This window comes from Periplaneta americana, chromosome 16 (assembly GCF_040183065.1).
Source record: "Periplaneta americana isolate PAMFEO1 chromosome 16, P.americana_PAMFEO1_priV1, whole genome shotgun sequence".
NCBI lineage: Eukaryota > Metazoa > Arthropoda > Insecta > Blattodea > Blattidae > Periplaneta > Periplaneta americana.
Window position 1 is genome coordinate 123,206,694 of NC_091132.1, and position 21,036 is coordinate 123,227,729.

The 21,036-nt window shown below is 31.6% G+C and overlaps 1 protein-coding gene across 1 annotated transcript in view; it reads right to left on the bottom strand.

Moving 5' to 3' along the window:
- The window catches only part of LOC138691197 (putative aminopeptidase-2), a 155,663-nt gene that overhangs the window by 9,524 nt on the left and 125,103 nt on the right, over window positions 1-21,036 (bottom strand). The window contains exons 18-22 of the mRNA XM_069812984.1: window positions 20,536-20,695; window positions 16,698-16,779; window positions 10,834-11,011; window positions 7,822-8,002; window positions 5,739-6,013 (exon numbers count right to left, since the gene is read on the bottom strand). Of these exons, the coding sequence (XP_069669085.1) occupies window positions 5,739-6,013; window positions 7,822-8,002; window positions 10,834-11,011; window positions 16,698-16,779; window positions 20,536-20,695 (876 nt within the window). The remainder of the gene's footprint in view (window positions 1-5,738; window positions 6,014-7,821; window positions 8,003-10,833; window positions 11,012-16,697; window positions 16,780-20,535; window positions 20,696-21,036) is intronic.

A 21,036-nucleotide genomic window follows, 5' to 3' on the forward strand; every position in this document is an offset into this window, starting at 1 on the left:
ATTATGACTTGCAATAATTACATACCGTATATTATTAAATATTCATGTGGAAGTATTGTGTTCCATATAATACGTAAATTAAACTAGCAGGTTACGAACATGCTTGATGCTAAATGATTACTCTGTTTGAAAAATTATGCTATTGAGGAATACATGTACATATGTCAAGATATCACCCTGTGGTATTCCATTTTATCATAAATGTTAAAGATTGAGCACAGAATGAAATGTGAAAACAAAATGGCAATATGCTATTGACTCTTCATGTGGAAAATATTATGTTTGTAGGAGAGACAAGCCATTACGAGTATGAACTGCAGTTGTGTTATTAATTATGTTATTTAAAGATGTCTGAGATAGCTGTTAATGATGGAACTAAGAAATACAAGGGACAGTCAAGAAGAGACCATGCTGCGAGGTAGATTAAAAGGAATTCCGGCAAAAATTATACATCTATTACTGATGAAGGTATTTCTAGCAAACAGTTTCTTCTAGTTAAACAATGCAGTAAAAATAAATGTTTTGAAAAATGTACAGTAACAGAACAAGAAGATTTAAAAAGAAATACTTGAAGAAAAATGACTGACATGAATATTGACAATAGGTTATTGGGAAGCCACCCTGTGCAACAAAAGAAAAATATGTGCACAGTTTATTTAAATTCCTGGTACCGGTACCAAATGATGTTGCTTGGTACGAAGAAGTTTTCCTGCAAACCAGAAGTGAAAATGCACAAGGAGCTAGTGATGATGAACTAAATCTGAATGATTAACTTCACTTCATGTTAGGGAAGAATCATTTATTTTTTAAATTTCATACAAAGTGATTTATGTTTACATTTTGTTAAAATCTGTTTAAGATAATAATTTTTGAGTTCTCTTTACTCCTAAGTTGTATTTTTGTATTACCACAATGTGTAACATAACAATGTAATACTTATGTGTAAAAAAGGGATCATGAACAGCTGTTCTCCCTAAAAAGGGCCCATATAAGCATCACTTTGAACATCAATATCTATATGAAAACTGAAGAGAAACTTAGTTTCCACTTAGCACTTGATAGAATAAACATGAAAAGTATTTTTTGTATAATGTTGTACCAGTAAAAAAGCAATAAATAAAATGTTGTGCAAAGTTCAATTTTTTATTCCTATTTTTCTCAAAATATGATTTCCTATCATAAGCCCATATTACATAGAACTCCTCAATTATTTCTTATCAGTTTCTCTAATAATAAGATTAAAAGTCAGAATCGTACAGACAATACTTATCGAGTAAAATAGTGTTAAAGGAAAAATTACTTATTTATGAGAAAATTATTCACTGGGACTAATATGGTGTTAAATTTTTGTTGTTGTTTTTTTACTCTATCCAAGGAATGAACTGTTAAAATATGCAGTTATATTACTTCCATCTGTATGGGCAGTGGCTTCAAAGAGCTATACAATTTGGAAACAATTAAAGAGACAAGTAAACTAATTAAACACCTAACAAGTTTAGGTAAACAAATTTACTTTCAGTGACTAACCTCCCATCTAGGAATAGTAGGAAATGAGAAGGCTGATATTCTAGCCAGGGGCGGCTCTACAATAAGAACTGCAGAGCCGCCATTTAAATGGACCTGAAAAAATTAAAAATGTAAAACGTGCTTTTATGTAATCTAGTTCATTGTTTCATTCATTTTTCTAATTCATTCTCCTTCGATTCGAGATTTTACTGTCTGTAGGAGCCTTGAACTGCTCGAGAATTTTAGCTGTAGTGTACTTTTCGGATCTGTGATCGGCAGTTCCTGAAGCTCAACGTAGGGTAATCGGCAGCAGAAAACTGGTTTTCTTCACCGTCCCATAAGACTGCATTAGAGCTGCAACCGAAGCAGCTCTCTCCGAATATACAAAAGAACCGTCAACACCCTCATCTCTTTATGACCAGCATTACGAGAATACACAGGCTTCTGGACTACTGTATATCATTACAATTCCAGTGTGTTATAGTACAGTGGGTATTAGTCAGTGTGTCTAAGGAAATATTTTATATTAAAAATGAATTAAATGCAAACCTGATAATCGACCAACCCTTTTCGAAATTAAAAGAGAAATTGCATGTTAACTTAAGAAATTACGACGTCCTACACAAAATTTAAATATTGAAATTTCTGCAAAAAGTTGAGGAAATCATGTAGCCTACTAGTCATTTTAATACAGAAACGATTCGTTTTTAGCTGTGATCATGAAAACGCTTTCTCCCCCACCTGTGTATTCTGTTTAGAGGAGAAAATACATGGACAAACACCGGAGTGAAGGATTTAGTTAATTTGACCTAAAAAACTAGAAAAGCACATCTCCACTACGTAACTAGTTGTACCAGGTGGGAGAGGTGTAGCACACGGATTGTTGGAGTGCAATTTCGGGTGCAAAGTCAACTTCGAGAAGGGGCTGTAATTACACGCATTATCCGATTTAGATGCAATAAACAGCATGTGTTTGCTAAATGTACTATCTTTCATCCAGAACTGTAAACCTTTGTAATTGCAGGCCGCTACTGATTCTAACAGAAAAAAAAAACATCAAAATAATCTCGGAAAAACTAGTTTTGAACATTAAGTCTGCAAGCGAGCTTACAAAATAAAACAAAATATAAGTCTTTGAAGGATACTTAATTATGAGGTTAGAAGAAAAAAATTTGGAATGGAATCCAGGACGTGTGGGAAGAATACAGAAACAAACTAAGGAAAGGATCTGTGGCCATATATATCGACTGACCACCAGGCATGACTGCTTAACAGCCCATATACAAATAATGAAGAATGTCATGTTTGCCACATGCACCATAGCACCACAATATGTAATGAAGACTACTTCATGACTATTGCTCATCTTTCGTAGAAAAATAAAACAAATATTGTTCGATCATTGGGAAGGCAGGACACCAATGAATTAAATGTAGTGTTCCACCGTTAAAAACAACAACATAATTCTTATTACTGTTATTATTATTATTATTATTATTATTATTATTATTATTATTATTATTATTATTATTATTATTAAATATGTTGTTGTTGTTTTCTAATGCCAGGCGTTTGACAATAAAGTCATTTGACCTCTTGCACTCCAATATTTTTCAAAGATATTATCATGACCAGCCACTGAAGCACAGATTTTGAGGTGTTCCGAATGCATTTCTTGGTTTGAGTTGCACAATGGGCAGTTAGGGGACTGATATCTTCCAATTTTATGCAGGTGTTTGGCCAAACAATCATGGCCTGTTGCCAATCTAAATGCAGCTACAGACGATTTTCGTGGTAAATCGGGAATTAACTGTGGATTTTGATGCAGGGAGTTCCATTTTTTCCCTTGGGATTGTGTTATCAAATTTTGTTTGTTGAAGTCTAAGTATGTAGATTTAATAAATCTTTTCACAGAGTAATACGTAAATTTAGTAACAGGTCTGTAAGTAGCAGTGCTGCCCTTCTTTGCTAAAGCATCTGCATTCTCGTTTCCCAGGATTCCACAATGGGATGGTATCCATTGGAATACAATTCTTTTATTGAGTGGTATTAATTGAGAGAGCATTTTAGTTATTTCTGCTGTTTGAGATGAAGGTGTGTGTTTAGAGGCTATTGATAGAATAGCTGCTTTGGAGTCTGACAATATAACTGCATTTTTAAATTTATTGATGTGGCATAGAAGATTCCTGAGACTTTCACTTATTGCAATGATTTCTCCATCAAAACTTGTTGTTCCATACCCAAGAGGTCTATAAAGTGAGAAGAGACAGCACGTAACACCTGCACCGGCACCTTATTCTCTGGCGATCAAGGATCCGTCAGTGTATAAATGAAGCCAGTTTTGTGGAGGGTACCTAATATTAATTGTCTCTAAAGACAATTGTTTTATTATTTCAGTGTTTACTTCTGATTTCAGTATTTCTTCTGTTAAATTTAGATTATATTCTATATTTAATAGAGTTAAAGGGTTTGGTTTAATTTGTAGGTTTTCTTTTAAATTCGGGATATTGATTTTCTGTTTTAATTCTTGAACAATGGATGTGAAACTTTTTTGAGTTTTCAATCTACAGAGAGGACTGTATGAATGCCAATTGTTTCCTGGTAATCTAATAAGTTTTTCATGTGGAATCAGTGCTTTTTTTCTATTGTCATTTTTATGCTGTTAATATTAGTGAGTTATTATTAAATATTAAATAATATGCAGGAGATGCTTTTAATAATAGATTTTTACTTTTCTAGATCCGAACATTTAATGATGAGAATCCTCCACCAGAAAGTTGGCAAAGAGCAATAGTAATTCCGGAACACAAAAAAGGTGTTAAAAGCAATTGTGATAACTTTAGACGAATAAGCCTTCTCAATTCTGGCTACAAAATTTATACCAAATTACTAAAATTTAAATTGAACCAATTTTATGACACTACACTGGATGAAGCACAAAATGGATTCCGAAAAGGTAAATCATGTGCAGATGGATATTTTACACTGAAGCTTTTGATCGAAAACCATAGAGAATTTAATATTGAAACCCACCTGGCATTTATTGATATGAAGAAAGCCTTCGACAGAGTAGATAGAAACAAATTATTGAATATTTTAGCACGTAATGGTATTCCAAATCAATAACAGCTATTTAAAATATTTATAATAATAATCATATACAGGTTAGGATTGAAAACAAATATTCAGAATGGAAACGAATAAATCAAGGAGTGAGAAGGGATTGTAGTTTATCTCCTCTATTGTTTATAATATACATGAATCACATTATTAAGGAATGGAGATTGAAACCACATGGAAGTATACCAATAAGTCGTTTGTCCCAAATAGATACTTTATTATTTGCTGATGACATTGTGTTTATGGCAACTTCAGAAGATAATTTACAACGTTTGGTTTACAACTTCAATCAAATGGCAGAAAGTTTCAATATGGTAATTTCAACTGACAAATCTAAAGTGATGGCTTTTTTAGGAAAGGAACCAGTCTGTAGCAAAATTTGCATCAATAATAAGATCATCGAACAAGTAAAAAATTTTAGTTGTCTCGGTTACCAAATTTCATATGAAGAAGGAAAGGATTTGAATGAGAAAATTATTAAATTCAACAGAGCAATGGGGATAATTAATCAGATATTCAAACCAACCTTAGTACAAAAACACACGCACACCAGAATTTATAAAACATTGGCCAGACCTATACTTTTTGATAGTGAAGCTTGGACGATTTGTAATATTGATTCACAAAAATTAACGGTGGCAGAAATAAGATTTATGCAGCGTACAGCGGGATACACGAGAATGGATCACATTAAAAATTTTGACATTATGATAGAACTGCAGATTGAACCGATTACAGAATACCTACAGAAATACAGACAAAACTGGAGATCACATGTTATCAGAATGCCTCGGTCTAGAATTCCACGCCAAATTTTAAATTACCATCCTGTGGGCAAGAGATCCTTGGGCAGACTGTTCGAGCATTGGCAAGAGACCATAATGGGCCACTAGGCCCAATACATGCAAGGATGATGATGATGATGATGATGATGATGATGATGATGATGATGATGATGATAATGATGATGATGATTAAATATTTCTAAAAACTATGTAGGTTTCTTGCTGCTGGCTGGATAGTAGCCTATTATTAAATTTGTGGTGTCACTATGAAATAGAAATTTATAACATTGAGTAGAACTGCAGAATATATTTAGAAAACAAACTTACCGTGAAATCGTCATAATCTGGTGTGTTATACGTTTTGTAACTCAATCTTTGGATACCACGAATATACGTTTTCCATGGCAGAGGATGTTTCTCGTTAGCAAGGTAGAGACCGAGTTCCATTGGAACAGTGTAGTTCAGCTCATCATTTTGTGCCAAATGAAAAGCATCATTCAACAAACTGGCTCGATTGTTAACATGTATGGCTGTGTGGTCTTCAGTAAGCTGTTTATTAATCAGTGACATTGAGAGTGCATCATAGTTGACACGGTAAAATCCTGCAATAATAAAATTAATTTAAAGAACAAATTCTTCTTCATATCATCAATTTATTTTTAAAATGAATATGATATTACAAAATATCATACAGTTTCTGTAGCCTACATTTCTTACTTTTGTTTTTGTTACTATGACTTAATTTCATTGTCCATAAACCAAGATGCATCAATATTGTCCTGCTCTGTCAGTCTTAAGTTTTGTGGGATGATCAAAATAGTGATACCGGTAATACATACCGGTATGTTTTATTTTTGTATGGCATATGAACTAAGGGATATGACAAGAAAATATCCACCAAGAAGATAAAAATTATGAAAATTATATGAAAAAAAAAATTTAATGTAGCACTATATCAATTTAAGTGGTTTATTCTTTTAAATATGTGATATTGTTATTTTGAAGAATTTTAAGGATATAAATGTAAAGGGTAATATTTTCCAAATGATATGTGGCACAATGTATGAACATTATGGTACCGTACTTGAAAAAGCAGATTTAGCACAATTTAAAAATGTTTATGAATCACTGGTTGTACTAATATATATATATATATATATATATATATATATATATATAATATGCATCATAATCCACAGTTAATTCCCGATTTACCACAGAAATCGTCTGTAGCTGCATTTAGATTGGCAACAGGCCATGATTGTTTGGCCAAACACCTGCATAGAATAGGAATATATCAGTCCCCTAACTGCCCATTGTGCAACTCAAACCAAGAAATGGATTCGAAACACCTCAAAATCTGTGCTTCAATGGCTGACCATGATAATATATTTGAAAAATATTGGAGTGCAAGAGGTTAAATGACTTTATTGTGAAACGCCTGGCATTAGAAAACAACAACATATTTATGTATATATATATATACATATTTATTTATTTATTTATTTATAGGAATATTAAAAAGAGAACAGAAGTATCCTAATTGCGATTCCTGCTAGGAATTAGTGGGTGAAAGAGAAGGAACCATGTTGAAAATAAATCTATCCAAAACAAATTAAACATTATCAATCTTTTAAAGATAACTTGTTTCAAATCAAAATTATACAACAATTTGAAAAAGAAGATATTAAAAATTAATGTTGTATAAACCTAAAATCATAAGATCCAAAGGAACACCAATCAATTGTTTGAGTGAACAATTTGAAACATGTTCTTTAGAGACAGAATTGTTTATTTATAGTCAGTCACAATGAGGATGATGATGAACTTGATAGTGATACCATACTTATTTTTATAGTTTATGATAGCTATATACCGGTAACACCATATTTTTATGAACAGTCTTAGACAAAAAATAAATGACTGGTTGTCATATGCCAAGTTCGTTTTGGAAGACTGGTTGAGTCCATGAGTTTACACGTGAAGGAATTTGTTATGCGCGATTCCGCTCTGTTTTTCTCTTGTTATGTTTGTTTGTTGTTTTTTTTTTCTATTTATTTATAAGTAAAATGTTATGAATGATCTGTAACGAAGATACCTTCAAGGAGTAAATTAGGTGCAAAATAAACATCTTTTCCCTAGTTGTGTGAACCAGGTGGTGCCTGAAGTGGACTTATTGTTAGATAAATTCATGCCACAGGAGAGAGGTCATTCTTTGTGTCTAAAACTGTACATGTGCTCTGTTTCATCCCTTTTAAGCCAGGGAAATACGAAAATATTTCGTTTTGTTCTGAAAATGTAATAATTTAATTTTTTTATATATGTAAATAGTCAAATTAAATGGTGATGTTAATACTTGATTGAAATTTAAAACTGTTTGGTACCAGGACTAAAAAGATACATAGCTAACCTGTTGACTGAACGTTCAAGATAATCCATTCGTTGTCAGTAACATTCTGTAGCAGGGTCATGCTTTTTTGGCCTCTCATCCATATCTTCGTGTTGGTATCTGTGAAATCATTGTGGACACTTCTTGCGTAGGTAATTGGTATCCACCATGTCTTGTTTGTGCTGTTATTTAGAAATTGTTCCTGCAGACAAAGAGAAAGATAGACATGAATATCGTTGCAAATACATTGCTGGTATAAATAGTATACAATTTAAGTTACGAAGGCCTATGCATATTGGATTTTGCGTCACTCTTTTTTTTTTATCCTCACATGCCGCAAGTCGTGCTGGTCATCTGTTTCATTCAAATAGAAAAACTGAGGCAGTCACAATTTTTTATCATATAAATTCTCTACAGCCTTTCTGGTTTGTATCTATCATCTTCTTAGTAGGCCTACCCACAAATAAATTCAATTCAGTTATTTTTCTTCTCTATTTATAAAAATTGTTGAAATCACCTAAAATCTGTAGGAGCCCAATGAAAAACATACCAGTACTGATATTGATGTGAAAATTCGAGATGTTGGCTTACTGAAATATTGAGAATTTTTATGTAGTTCAGTAAAAACTAGAGGTTTATATCAGTTTGTTACTTACACAAAAATATAGGCCTAATAAAGTTGACTTAATTTTCTGAAGAAGTAGTAAAACATTTATGGTACCTATTGTATAGCCTAGGCTACGCAGAATTTTAACTGACATAAGCTTAATATTCAGTAGCTGCTACAGGAATCAATTTCCTAATGCATGAAGGATGATGATGATGATGATAAGCTTAATAACAGAATTTTATGAGCTTGTCATTGTAAAATTTATTTTGTTTATAAAATGTTCCAATAAGCCTATCTAACATTATGTACATTTCATTCCGTCATAACATTATTGAAAATTATATGTTAAATGTAACCTATGTCACATGTGTATAACCTATTCTTTTATATTCCGGGGTACTATCTATCTTTAAATTACTTTTTATGGGATTTTTCCAGACCATTGATAAATACCTATTCGATTAACGATGTAGCTCCTTAGTCAAATCATTATGTACAAATGTTACTCAAACTTTAAAGGTATGGTATTACACAATGTCAGAAATCATTGCTCGTCTTTGATCCATGAGAATTCGTTGAGGTGGTTATATACCCAGTGTTTTGCTGAGACTAGCTCAGTATTGAATTTTTCCTATTATAACTAATGAGAGGGATGAAATATCGATCTGAACAAGTGAAAGAAAGGCTTAGGAACTTTTAAAAGGAAATAATAAAACAGAATAGGATTAGAAATCCATTGACTTTGCAGAGGCATGACAGTAATTGAAGCAGTGAGATCAATAACCATTCAAGTCCATTTACACTAGTTTCAAGATAAATGCAAGAAACTTTTTTTTATTTCTCATCTAATCATTATTTTTTGGACGTAATATTTCTGGTTGTTTCAGAGATAAAAACAAAGTAATGTATCAACTTTTAAAAGTCCTAACACTTGTGGAAATATCAAACATTTAATTTCAAATTTGCAAAAAATGAATGGCCGGAAGTGGACTTGAATGGTTATTGATCTCACCACTTCAATTATTCCATTACAACTGAGCTACTGGTTCTGACAAATATTTTCTCTACAGAGTAGTACAATGTATTGTTCGAAGAAAATTCTTCTAGCAGATAATAGCCAACAGTAATAATCAGCTAGAGAGTGGGAGAAACAACTCCTTTCATTTTGGTGTGATTGTCATTCGAATTCGATACTAGCAAAATGCTCATACAGTAACCAGCTCCGGGTTAACCAAGCTTGGATTGAGTTGGTGAAATTTTGTTAATTATGAGAAATAAGTTTTTTTAACTTTATAGAGAGAATCAGATGGTAAAATAGAGTACAACGTAAATTATACATACATATAATAAATGTTTTTCAAATGAATATTAATTACTCAGAAAATTATGTGGCTTGTGTGTAGAAGTAACACACAAATATCTTACAGAAATAGTGAAAACAAACTATTCTCATGATTATACTGTTGTAGGATTGAATATGAAGCAGAAAACGGGCACCATTGCGGATAATATGCAACAGATAATATTATCTGTTTGGATTAGCTTGAAGAGCAAAGTTCAACACAAGAATTACTGAAGAAATTATCTTCAAAGAATTTGTTACATGCTGTAATGCATCAAACTATATTAATTACTTTAATATGAATGAAATTTCCGAATTTAAATTTTTGTAACTGATCTCGCATGTAATGTAAAACCAATCAGTATTTAAGAAAGTAACATAGGTGGCTGGTGCTTATTTTCAAAATGACAGTCGTATTTTTATCAGATTAGTTATTATAACAGTCATTTAATTTTGAATTAGAGGGTGAATTTTGGTCCAGAATTTACCCAAGTGTCTTTTTGCTCTTATACTCTGAATAAATTGTGGCAGATCGCACGGTCTCTGTACCGGCAACGCATCTTTCAAAATCATGCTATCAAAAAGGAGTGCGTTATATGGCAGTAAAAATTTTTAATAGCCTCCCTATCGATATAGAAAATTAAAACTCAAACATAACATTATTTAGGGCCAAATTAAAGAAGTACAGTACCTAATTTCTCACGCCTTCTATTCTGTAAGTGAATTCATGACATTCAATAACACTTCATGAAATTGATACTAAAACTTTGTGTTGTACTAGTAGACTATATTGTAAATCTCGTCTGTATATATTTCATCTAGACTTTATAATAGTATTAAGTTTTTTGACTTGTTCCATATTCTAGCTGTAAGCAATGTATGAATACCATGGAAAGTTAATAAATACAATACAATACAAAACAATTTCCAAATAAGCACTGGGCTCCTATCAGATAAATATCATAATTCTTTCACAGAATAAAAACAGCTGAAGTGTGATGTAGGTTTTGCACCTCGTTATAATGCAGAAATTACAAATGATGTCTGTATATACATGCATCTCTTTTTATTATTTACTTACTTGCGAAATCTGAATATTTCCGTTCTTTCTTGTAACTTGAATGACAGGATAACCTGACTGAAGAACCCATGAATCCATAATTGTTTTCACATTCATGTCATTGGGCAGGATACCATCTTGTTTCTGTTGTTCATTCAGAATTTTGTATAAGTCATCGGATTCAGCAGTGCTATAGGAACTGTTGAAAAAATGTAATAGGTAGTGTATAATTATAGGTAGTTTAATTCTCTTAAATTATAATGGTTACAAGGAAATAAGTGAACATAACACTTGGAACTAATTTTTGAGAACATTAAAATCACAGTTTGTATAGATTTGTATGGTATGTAGATCTACTGGACAGTGATAGGTAACATTCCATCTGCAAAATTACAATTGCCATTACGTCTTATTTAAGTGAATACATTTTAATTATTCTTTTTAGCAATTTATTCTGAAAATTTTCAGTGAAAATTTTAATATTATTGTCTGAAGTAGAAAATGCATTTTATTTGAACTCTTGAGAAAAAACTGAAGTGAAGCAATAACAAAAATGTTTCTCTGAGTGTTCTGTCCCTGATGATTTTATGAAATAGAATGAGATCCTGCTTTCCTAGTAACTGCTTGCAGTATAGAGTATGGCAATGTTCTTTCTTTATTTTTTGTGAAAGAGAGTTTGTTATAACAAATTATTGTAACATAATGAACTTTATTTTTTCTCATTCTTCTTATGTTTCAAACAATATTTATATTGTATTACAAACAAGTTAAATAATAATTATTTTCTTTTAAATAAACCGAACAGTTTTTGCATTTTTTTCTTCCATTTTTTTGTTCCATAGGTCTTACAACGGCATTATAGCTTTGAGATTGAAACAAATAAAAAATTATACAGAAGTAAACATAAACAATTTATCAATTGGGAACAAGGTGTATGAGTAAGAAAAAATTCTGTTAATTCTGTTCTAAATTTTACATCTTGATTACAGAATTTTATCACTCTGTATTAGGGCTGGGGACGGAGCGGTTCGGTTCAGAGCAGTTACTACGACGTCATTACTTGGTTGAACCGAGTGCAGTACCGAGTACAAATTTGTGGCGGCAGATTTAAAATTTAGATAGATTGAGTCGATTTTAGAACGTACTTTGAAAGTAAAACCAAGCGTGTTTTAAAAGCGTTGTAGTAAAGCACTTTCGCTTTGCCAATTGACGAGAAAAAGGTGCTTCTCTTCATTGCAAAATGGCGGTTGCAAATTTCATTTGCGTGATTACAACTATTTGCGGAGTTATTTTGTATGAAGGCCTATTTAACTTTCAGTGTTATATATGGCAGACAAAATAAAATTGATAAAATAATTTATGATACTAACAGCTAATAAATTAACATGTAAGCGTTAAACGCTGCAGCTAAGTAAAAAAGAAGATTGAAAGAAACGGCCTCCATGAAGCGCTGCCTAAAACACTTAAAAATAACACACAGAATTATTTACTATTACGGAAAATGGATAAAATAATCAATAAAACGTGGAATCTTAAACTGAAGAACATAATGTTTATTTATTTTATAACATTACTAGCCTTCAATACAACCATGTTCTCTTTGGTGAACAGTAATATTATTGATAAATTAAAGTAATTAGGTAACATAATTCGTAGAAATAAATACAAATAAAATGATAACTGATGAGGTAACACAAATCCAATAAAGACAAATACAAGAAAAATCTAACGCACTTCTTTTTCTAACATATTTTAATATTAATCAAACATTCTAATACGATAATAATAATAATAATAATAATAATAATAATAATAATAATATTATTATTATTATTATTATTATATTAATATCATATTATTATTGTTATTATTATTGTTATTATTATTATGTACAGTAATATGTTCAGGCTGTCAGTGTTCATTAGGCCCACTTGACAGGTCATATAATAGGATGAACTCCTCTTCAATACTGGAGGCCTTTCAGCCCGCCTTGGGGATAAGGAAATAATTTGTCCTGCAGCAGAAAATATTTAAATACAACAGTACCTACGTTGCTGTCTGCTAGAATTAAGTAAAACACGCGAACTCTGTTTGAACGTTTGAACTGACCGGTAACGGCTACGGTTAACCGAGTAACTTCGGTGCTCCGCTGCCAAGCACATAAACCGATAAAACCGAGTAACTCAACAGTTCTAATAGCTCCGTCCCCAGCTCTACTATGTATCACTTAAGAATTTAGTTATAATAACAACTTTCAGGTGTTAAAATAAAAACTAAGTGATAATTTACCTAGTTTTCTCTTTAACATCTGAAAGTTGTTGTTATAACTAAATTCTTAAATCTTATATTTTCTTTTTGTCCCTTCAAAATTTTAATCCTATTGGGCAGTGCATTGAAGACTGTAATAAACGAATACTCGCTTTTTTTATAACTGGTAAGACTAATACAGTGTATATAGAGATCTGATTTGTGAATTACATTAAAATTATAGATGTTCTGATCATTAGACCTACCGGTACTAGAAGTACGTAGTTTGATATTTAACGTAAGAATGTAGGTCTACTCACAAGATGTGATCAATATTTTTAAATTTTGGAAAATCTTTTTATATGCTGGCTTTTTATGCGTAATATTGTCATTATTCTTAAGACTTTCTTCTGAAAAAGCAATATGTGTTTAGATTCAGATAAGTTGCTCCAGAATTTTGATTCATAGAATGAAAATATGCAAAATTTGCCATTTTAAGAATGTTTATATCGCCAATAGAAGATGAGGATCTTAATGCAAAACAGAAAGAATTCAGTTCAGAAGTAGCCTGCAGTAATATGCTCTGTGTGTGTTTTTCATTTCAAGTGATTATCCAATTCCAAACCAAGAAACTTTATGCATACAGATTCCTTGATCAATTGAATTTAATCTAATATTAGCCTATAGGTAAACTGAGCACTGTTGTGTGTATTGGTATTAAAGTTGATTACACTCGTATTATCAACAAATTGAGTGCTAATTGAACTACTACATTTGCAGTAAATTAGATTTAACACAGTATTAAAAAAAAGGAGGAAACATATTGTTTACTTGAGATGATGTCAACTTAACGGTATATAATCTGCAAAATAAGATTGCCTGGGATAAGTTATTTATGGTTAAGGTTAATCGTTTATATAGACTAGAAACAATAATGGACCTAAAATTGATCCCTGGGAAACTTCATTTTTAATATTCATAATTTCTGAGTGAGTAGAACTATGGTAAATTTGTGACTATATAATATATTTTTAATTTTTGTTTTCTGTTTAATATTCAGATATAGCCTACACAGTCAAATGTTTTAGTCAAATCACAGAATATTCCTTCAACATTCAACATGTAATTTCGAATTTGAAGAATTCTGCACCCGTACCTACTTCATCCACTAACCTAAAAGCTATAATATTGTCTGTCGATTTTGTTTTTCAAATCCAAACTGCTCTGAAACGAATATATGTTGGATGGCATATAATGATATAATCTATTATGCATAATTTCCTCAAACACTTTCGAAAATGTTACTAAAATGGTACAGTATGTCTGTGTAATTATTAATAGAATATCAATTTTCCTTCTTGTACATTCGTTTTAGTATTAAGTATTTGAATCTTTTCTAGGAAAATCATATTACATTGACAAATTACACAAATAGCACCATACATAAATAGAAACACCACTTACAATGAATTGCTGATTCCTTTTATTGATTAACATTTTTCATGCAAACAGGTCTTCATGGTCTGCATCTTTCTGTGGTAAAATATGGACGATGTAGCCTATATGCTATGTTGATTCATATTCGGCTATCTCGCCAAGCTTTCAGTTGCAGACACTGATTGTCCATGATGGATATATTTATATCTGTTACATGTTCCAGTTTTCTAGAGAAAGTGTTGAATTGTCTACACATTTAGAATACTTTCTAGACATTATCAGACACCCAACCAACGCAGTATATTTTTCGTCCATATTTTAGCAAAGAATTTTCCCTTGCAGTCTCTTTTGGACTGTGAAACTGAAGTTTGACATATAAAATGTTTTTAACTGACTGCAGTTTACCAAACAGTAACAGTGGTTATGGCCAGAGTTAATCAAGAAATCGTTAACAGACTATAAACTCTTTTTGCTGAAAGAACAACATTCATTGCAATGAACACTCTGGGAGGAATTCAAGGAAATAGATCCGCCCATAGGAATTATGGCCTCCCCTCTACAAACATTTGTCAGCGCCATCCCTCATTGCAAATATTTTAATGAATGTTGATATTCTTTAAGTTAAACATAGTACTAAGACAACAGGCTAAGGCAATAATTTGATTACATTATCTCCATACAGAAGGAAATAATCCTTCAGTAGCAACCTGCTTCTTAGAACTTGTTGAAAACATAATTGAATCGGGGAGTGGAAAAGGGGTAACATTCCAAAAAATGCGAAAATAAACTGAGATAGCAAAATTGTTTATATATCATAGTCCTACCTATTGAGCAGAAAAAGAGTAATATTCCTATCATCCTAATGCCAATGGCATGACCCGTGTTTTGCAGTTGAGTAGAAGAACGGTAACATTCCAGGAATATTTGATCATTCTTTTTTTTAGTAGGTTATTTAGGACGCTTTATCAACATCTAGGTTATTTAGCGTCTGAATGAGATGAAGATGATAATGCCGGTGAAATGAATCCGGGATCCAACACCGAAAGTTACCCACCATTTGCTCATATTGGGTTGAGGGAAAACCCCGGAAAAAAACCTCAACCAGGTAACTCGTCCCAACCGGGAATCGAACCCGGTCCTTCTGGTTTTCTGGCCAGATGCGCTAGCCATTACTCCATAGGTGTGGACTGTTTGATCACCGGTATTCCGTCTGCAAGATTTGGAAAATAATTTTTGAAGTTAGTGTCTTTGAGTAAAAAACAACAATGTTAGAAGAGGAAGCTAATGAGCCAAGAAGAAAGAAAGGAAAGGTGAACAAGAATACACATACAAAAGAAATGGAGAAAATATCTAGGAGTAGGGGAGAAAAGTTTGTAACCTACAAAGGTGTATTAGTCGATACCAAAAATACAACATTGTAACACCTTTTTTATGATTGTTTCTTTTTCCACATTTGAAAAAAAATATTTGTACACTTTTTCGACAGTTACGCTATAAAGAAAACTTACTAATTGTTCGAAATATTTCTGTTGATTTTAACCAATACTCCATTTGACTGGAAAAAGGGTAACATTCCCAAACTTTAAACAATCAAATCTAAAAAACCAATTTATATTATTAACAAACAAATATAGAGGCTGAGATACTTGTAACTAGTAGCAAATGTGACCAATTATAAGTTTTCTGATTAAATTAAAAATAAATTCACAAAACAGTTTTCTTTTATTATCTCGAAAGCATGATTTTGGAATGTTACCTCTTTTCCACTCACCGATCCAATTACTGTTGCAATAATATATTATTTAAAAAAAAATTCTTCTTTTTGTAAAAAAAAGTTTTATAAACATTTTGTATTTTCCTGAAAATCAGCTCGGGCCCCCCACTAGAGTGATGTCCATCCCCCCTATGTGCGATCCTACTGAGAAATCGCTCTGTATCTGATTTGTATGCACATAATAGGGAAAATAATGATAATGGAGTGCTTCAACCTCTGACCAGAGAAATTACTATTCACTACTGCTAATCATAGTGTAGTATAAAGCAAGCTAAATTGTAGGATCAGACTCTGTATTAATTATCTACAGTTGTTGGGGCAATGAGCTACTGCAATTTTGTCTCTAGTTTTCAACTCAATGTACAAAATTTAAAATGTCATGTAATCATACAAATATGAATATTGAAAAAGAAGTAAATTAACTTACTATGTTCTGAGATATTTGCTTAGTCCTTTTCGGAAAGTCTCTTTCGTTAGAAAGTGTTCCATAAACCGTACAATGCTGGAACCTGTTTAGAAAGAGAGAGAGAGAGAGAGAAAGAAATTAATCTATACTAATAATAAATCTGTAGCCAAAATTTTTCTGGTAATTTTCGATTTTCCAAAAATAATTGGTTTTAACATGTATAATTAACCATCCTGAAAACGAAAATCGTTTTTTTGAAATTGTTGTTTGTATGTCTGTCTGTCTATCTGTCTATCTGTCTGGATGGTTGTTACCTTTTCACGCGATAATGGCTGAACCAATTTATATGAAAATTGGAATGTAAATTAAATTCGTTGTAACTTAGATTTTAGGCTATATGGCATTCAAAATACTTTATGTAAAAGGGGGATTATAAGGGGCCCTGAATTAAATAAATCGAAATATCTCGCTTATTATTGATTTTCGTGAAAAATGTAACGTAACAAAAGTTTCTTTAAAAATAGTTTCCGATACGTTTCATTCCATACAAAATTTTGATAGGACTGATATTTAATGAGATAAATGAGTTTTAAAATTACAATAACAACGCTATCTAAGGCACTGTACTGAAATAAAAACAAATGACTTCATCTATAAGGGGCCTTGGAAAGCAACAATTGAAAACTATTAAACATAGCCTACGGAGAATGTTTCTATGTTTGTAAGAAGTAATATCGGAAGCTAATTAATTGTTTAATTATTATTTCACCATTGGAAAGTGTAGTTTCTCTATATGGACATAATTCTACAATGTTATTACAGTACTTCTGAAACATATAGCAAGTAATATAAAGTATACACATTAAAACTAAATGATATGACAATCTTCATTAAACTATGGTTGCGTGTAATAACAATTAAGAGACATGTTAAAGGAATTGTCATTGCTCCAAATGATTGCTCTCTGGACCAAAATGACCGCATTTTAATTATTTAAATACAATTTAAATTAAGTAACATATTAAACGATTTATCTCCTATCAAACACGAATGTTCCCGGGATCAAATGTCCTATTTTAATTATGTAATTACTTTATATTTATTTCTAACAGGTGCAGTGGAGCACACGGGTATGGCTAGTATAAAATATATTTTAAGACCTCAACTTTTGAATAATTTCAAGGGAAAAATTATTCCGGAGCTGGGTATCGGTCCCAGAACCTTTAGTTAATGCATGAATGCTCTACTGACTGAGTTACCCAGGAACTACACCCGACACCGTCTCAATTTTTCCCTTTATATCCACACACCTCAAGTGGGCTGACAAGGCGCCAGAAACCGAACTTTAAGTGTGACTTGAATTGTGGTTTTCTGTTAACGTAACTACAGTGACATATATTATGTAAATCTGGCTTTCAGGTATAGCTCCCTGTAAAGCAAACTTCAATCATTTCAAGGGAAAAATTGTTTTGGAAAGGTCCCGAGATCGATACCCGGCTCCGGACAATTTTTCTCTTGAAATTATGCAAGTCTGCTTTACAGGGAGCTATACCTGAAAGTCAGATTTGCATCCTCAACTTTTGTTTAAATAGGTAGCGAAGTTTGGCACAACTTGTATGTTGGAATTCTATTAATCCTTCATCAAAATGATTATTTTCGACACTTAAGAGTGTTTTCAATTTTTAACTTTTAATGCAAGAAATGAATATTGAAGGAAAATTGTGCTAGTTGTTTAACAATCATATTAAAATGAACTGAAAGAGAACAAAATTTTTTGCTGAATCTTATCGTGATATGCAAGCTTATAACACTATTCATAATGTCACTTGTTGACAAATTTTGCGGAGAATCGGTGAATGTATGAGATTTGAATGCTGAAATGGGGAAATGGGAGATAACTTAAATATAAGTTAAAACATTTAAAGAAAAGTAAATTTTTGTGTTTGCATAGCAAAATGCATATAGGCATAATTTTCGAATTGTATGTGTGTCAGAATGTTAAATTTATATAAATTCAAACTGAAGCTATTAGATATATTTCAATACTAGCCGTACCCGTGTGCTCCGCTGCACCCGTTAGAAATAAATATAAAGTAATTACATACTTAAAATAGGACATTTGATCCAGGGAACATTCGTGTTTGATAGAAGGGTAAATCGTTTAATATGTTACTTAATTTAAATTGCATCCAAATAATTAAAATGCGATCATTTTGGTCCAGAGACACTCATTTGGTGCAATGACAATTCTTTTAACATGTTTCTTAATTTTTATTACATGCAACCATAGCTTCCGATATTACTTCATACAAACACAGAAACATTCTCTGTAGGCTATCTTTCATAGCTTTCGATTGTTGCTGTCCAAGGCCCCTTATAGACGAAGTCATTTGTTTTTTAATTCATTACACGGCTTTAGATGGCAGTTATTTTAATTTTAAAACTCATTTATCTCATTAAATATCAGTCCTATCAAAATTTTTGAAGGAATAAAGCTTATCGCAAATTATTTTTAAAGAAACATTTGTTATGTAACATCTTTCACAAAAATAAAAAATAAGTGAGATATTTCGATTTATTTAATTCAGGCCCCCTTATAACCCCCCTTTTAAATAATGTATTTTGAATGCCATATAGCCTAAAATCTAAGTTACAACGAACTTAATTTATATTCCAATTTTCATCGAAATCCGTTCAGCCATTATCGCGTGAAAAGGTAACAAACGTACAGACAGACAGACAGACAGACAGATAGACAGACATACAAACAAAAATTTCAAAAAAAGCGATTTTTGGTTTCAGGGTGGTTAATTATATATGTTAGGTCCAATTATTTTTGGAAAATCGAAAATTAGCAAAAAAATTTCGGCTACAGATTTATTATTAGTATAGATTACATATTATATCATATTATATTGTATTATATTATATTATATTATATTATATTATATTATATTATATTATATTATATTATAAGTTACTCTAATAACATTATAGCATTTCCAATGGTGAAATAATAATTAATGATACAAATCGGTTAATTTAGCTTCCGACATTACTTCATACAAACACAGAAACATTCTCTGTAGGCTATCTTTCATAGCTTTCGATTGTTGCTGTCCAAGGCCCCTTATAGACGAAGTCGTTTGTTTTTTAATTCATTACACGGCCTTAGATGGCAGTTATTTTAATTTTAAAACTCATTTATCTCATTAAATATCAGTCTTAATGTCATATAGCAAACAAACATACATACATACATACATACATACATACATACATACATACAAAAATTTCAAAAAACCGATTTTCGGTTTCAGGGTGGTTAATTATATATGTTAGGACCAATTATTTTTGGAAAATCGAAAATTACCAGAAAAATTTCGGTTACAGATTTATTATTAGTATAGATTTTAGTGAATCCTTTTAAAACTGTTTAGAATGTAGGCCTTACATTAAACCATGAGAAATTAATTTCAATTTAACACTAAAATGAAATAAATTTATCTATGAAACAATATATGTTTCGTAAAAGTTTCATTATATTGTTATTTGGAGATATCAAAAAGACCAAAACAACATTTAAGGAATCCATCTCTGGATTTTATGCTAAAGTAAGAAATATTGATCCTGTTTTGAAAACAGGTCAAAATGAGTTAAGTTTACAGAAGCTTAGCTTTTAAGCTATTGTATCAAATGGAATAAATAAAATTTCGAAAAATAATTTACTGTACTGTAAACACCACCACTTTCTTCTTGTTCTTCATGAAATCAAGATACAAGTTGATAAAGTTTCTTTACTTCCCTAAAAACTACTTTAGGAAACGAATTATTCTACCCAAAGTCTCAATTTACACACCTTTAAAATAAGCGATTACTTTATCAAAGCTAGTCATCACTTCTTTGGGACTAGCAACATCAAAAGATATCGGGAAAGTGGAATTTTTTGAATCCCTTCCGAGTGCGGGATAATATGCCTCTTCCATGAACCTTCCTTCCATGTCCATCTCTGGCTCCACCTGGAATTAAAACAGTGATATAAATAAGGTATATGCAGCTCCATATTTAGGTAGTACCACAGTCTAGTATAGGATACAGTCACGAAACTCAATACGTAGTAAATATGCATCCATAGATAGTTGCCAACCACTAAGATCGCTACTATCGCTTCATCACAGACAATGCGAAATAGTACCTGCACAGTCTATTGTTCCTAGCACCCTCACAACTCAAGCTCCGTGACTATATACTAGACTGTGGTAGTACTATGTCCAGGGATACAAACAAAATTTTGCTCCGCCCCAACAACAAACTTACGTAAATTTAGACATTTAGCAAACAAACTGTTAAAAAAAGACGT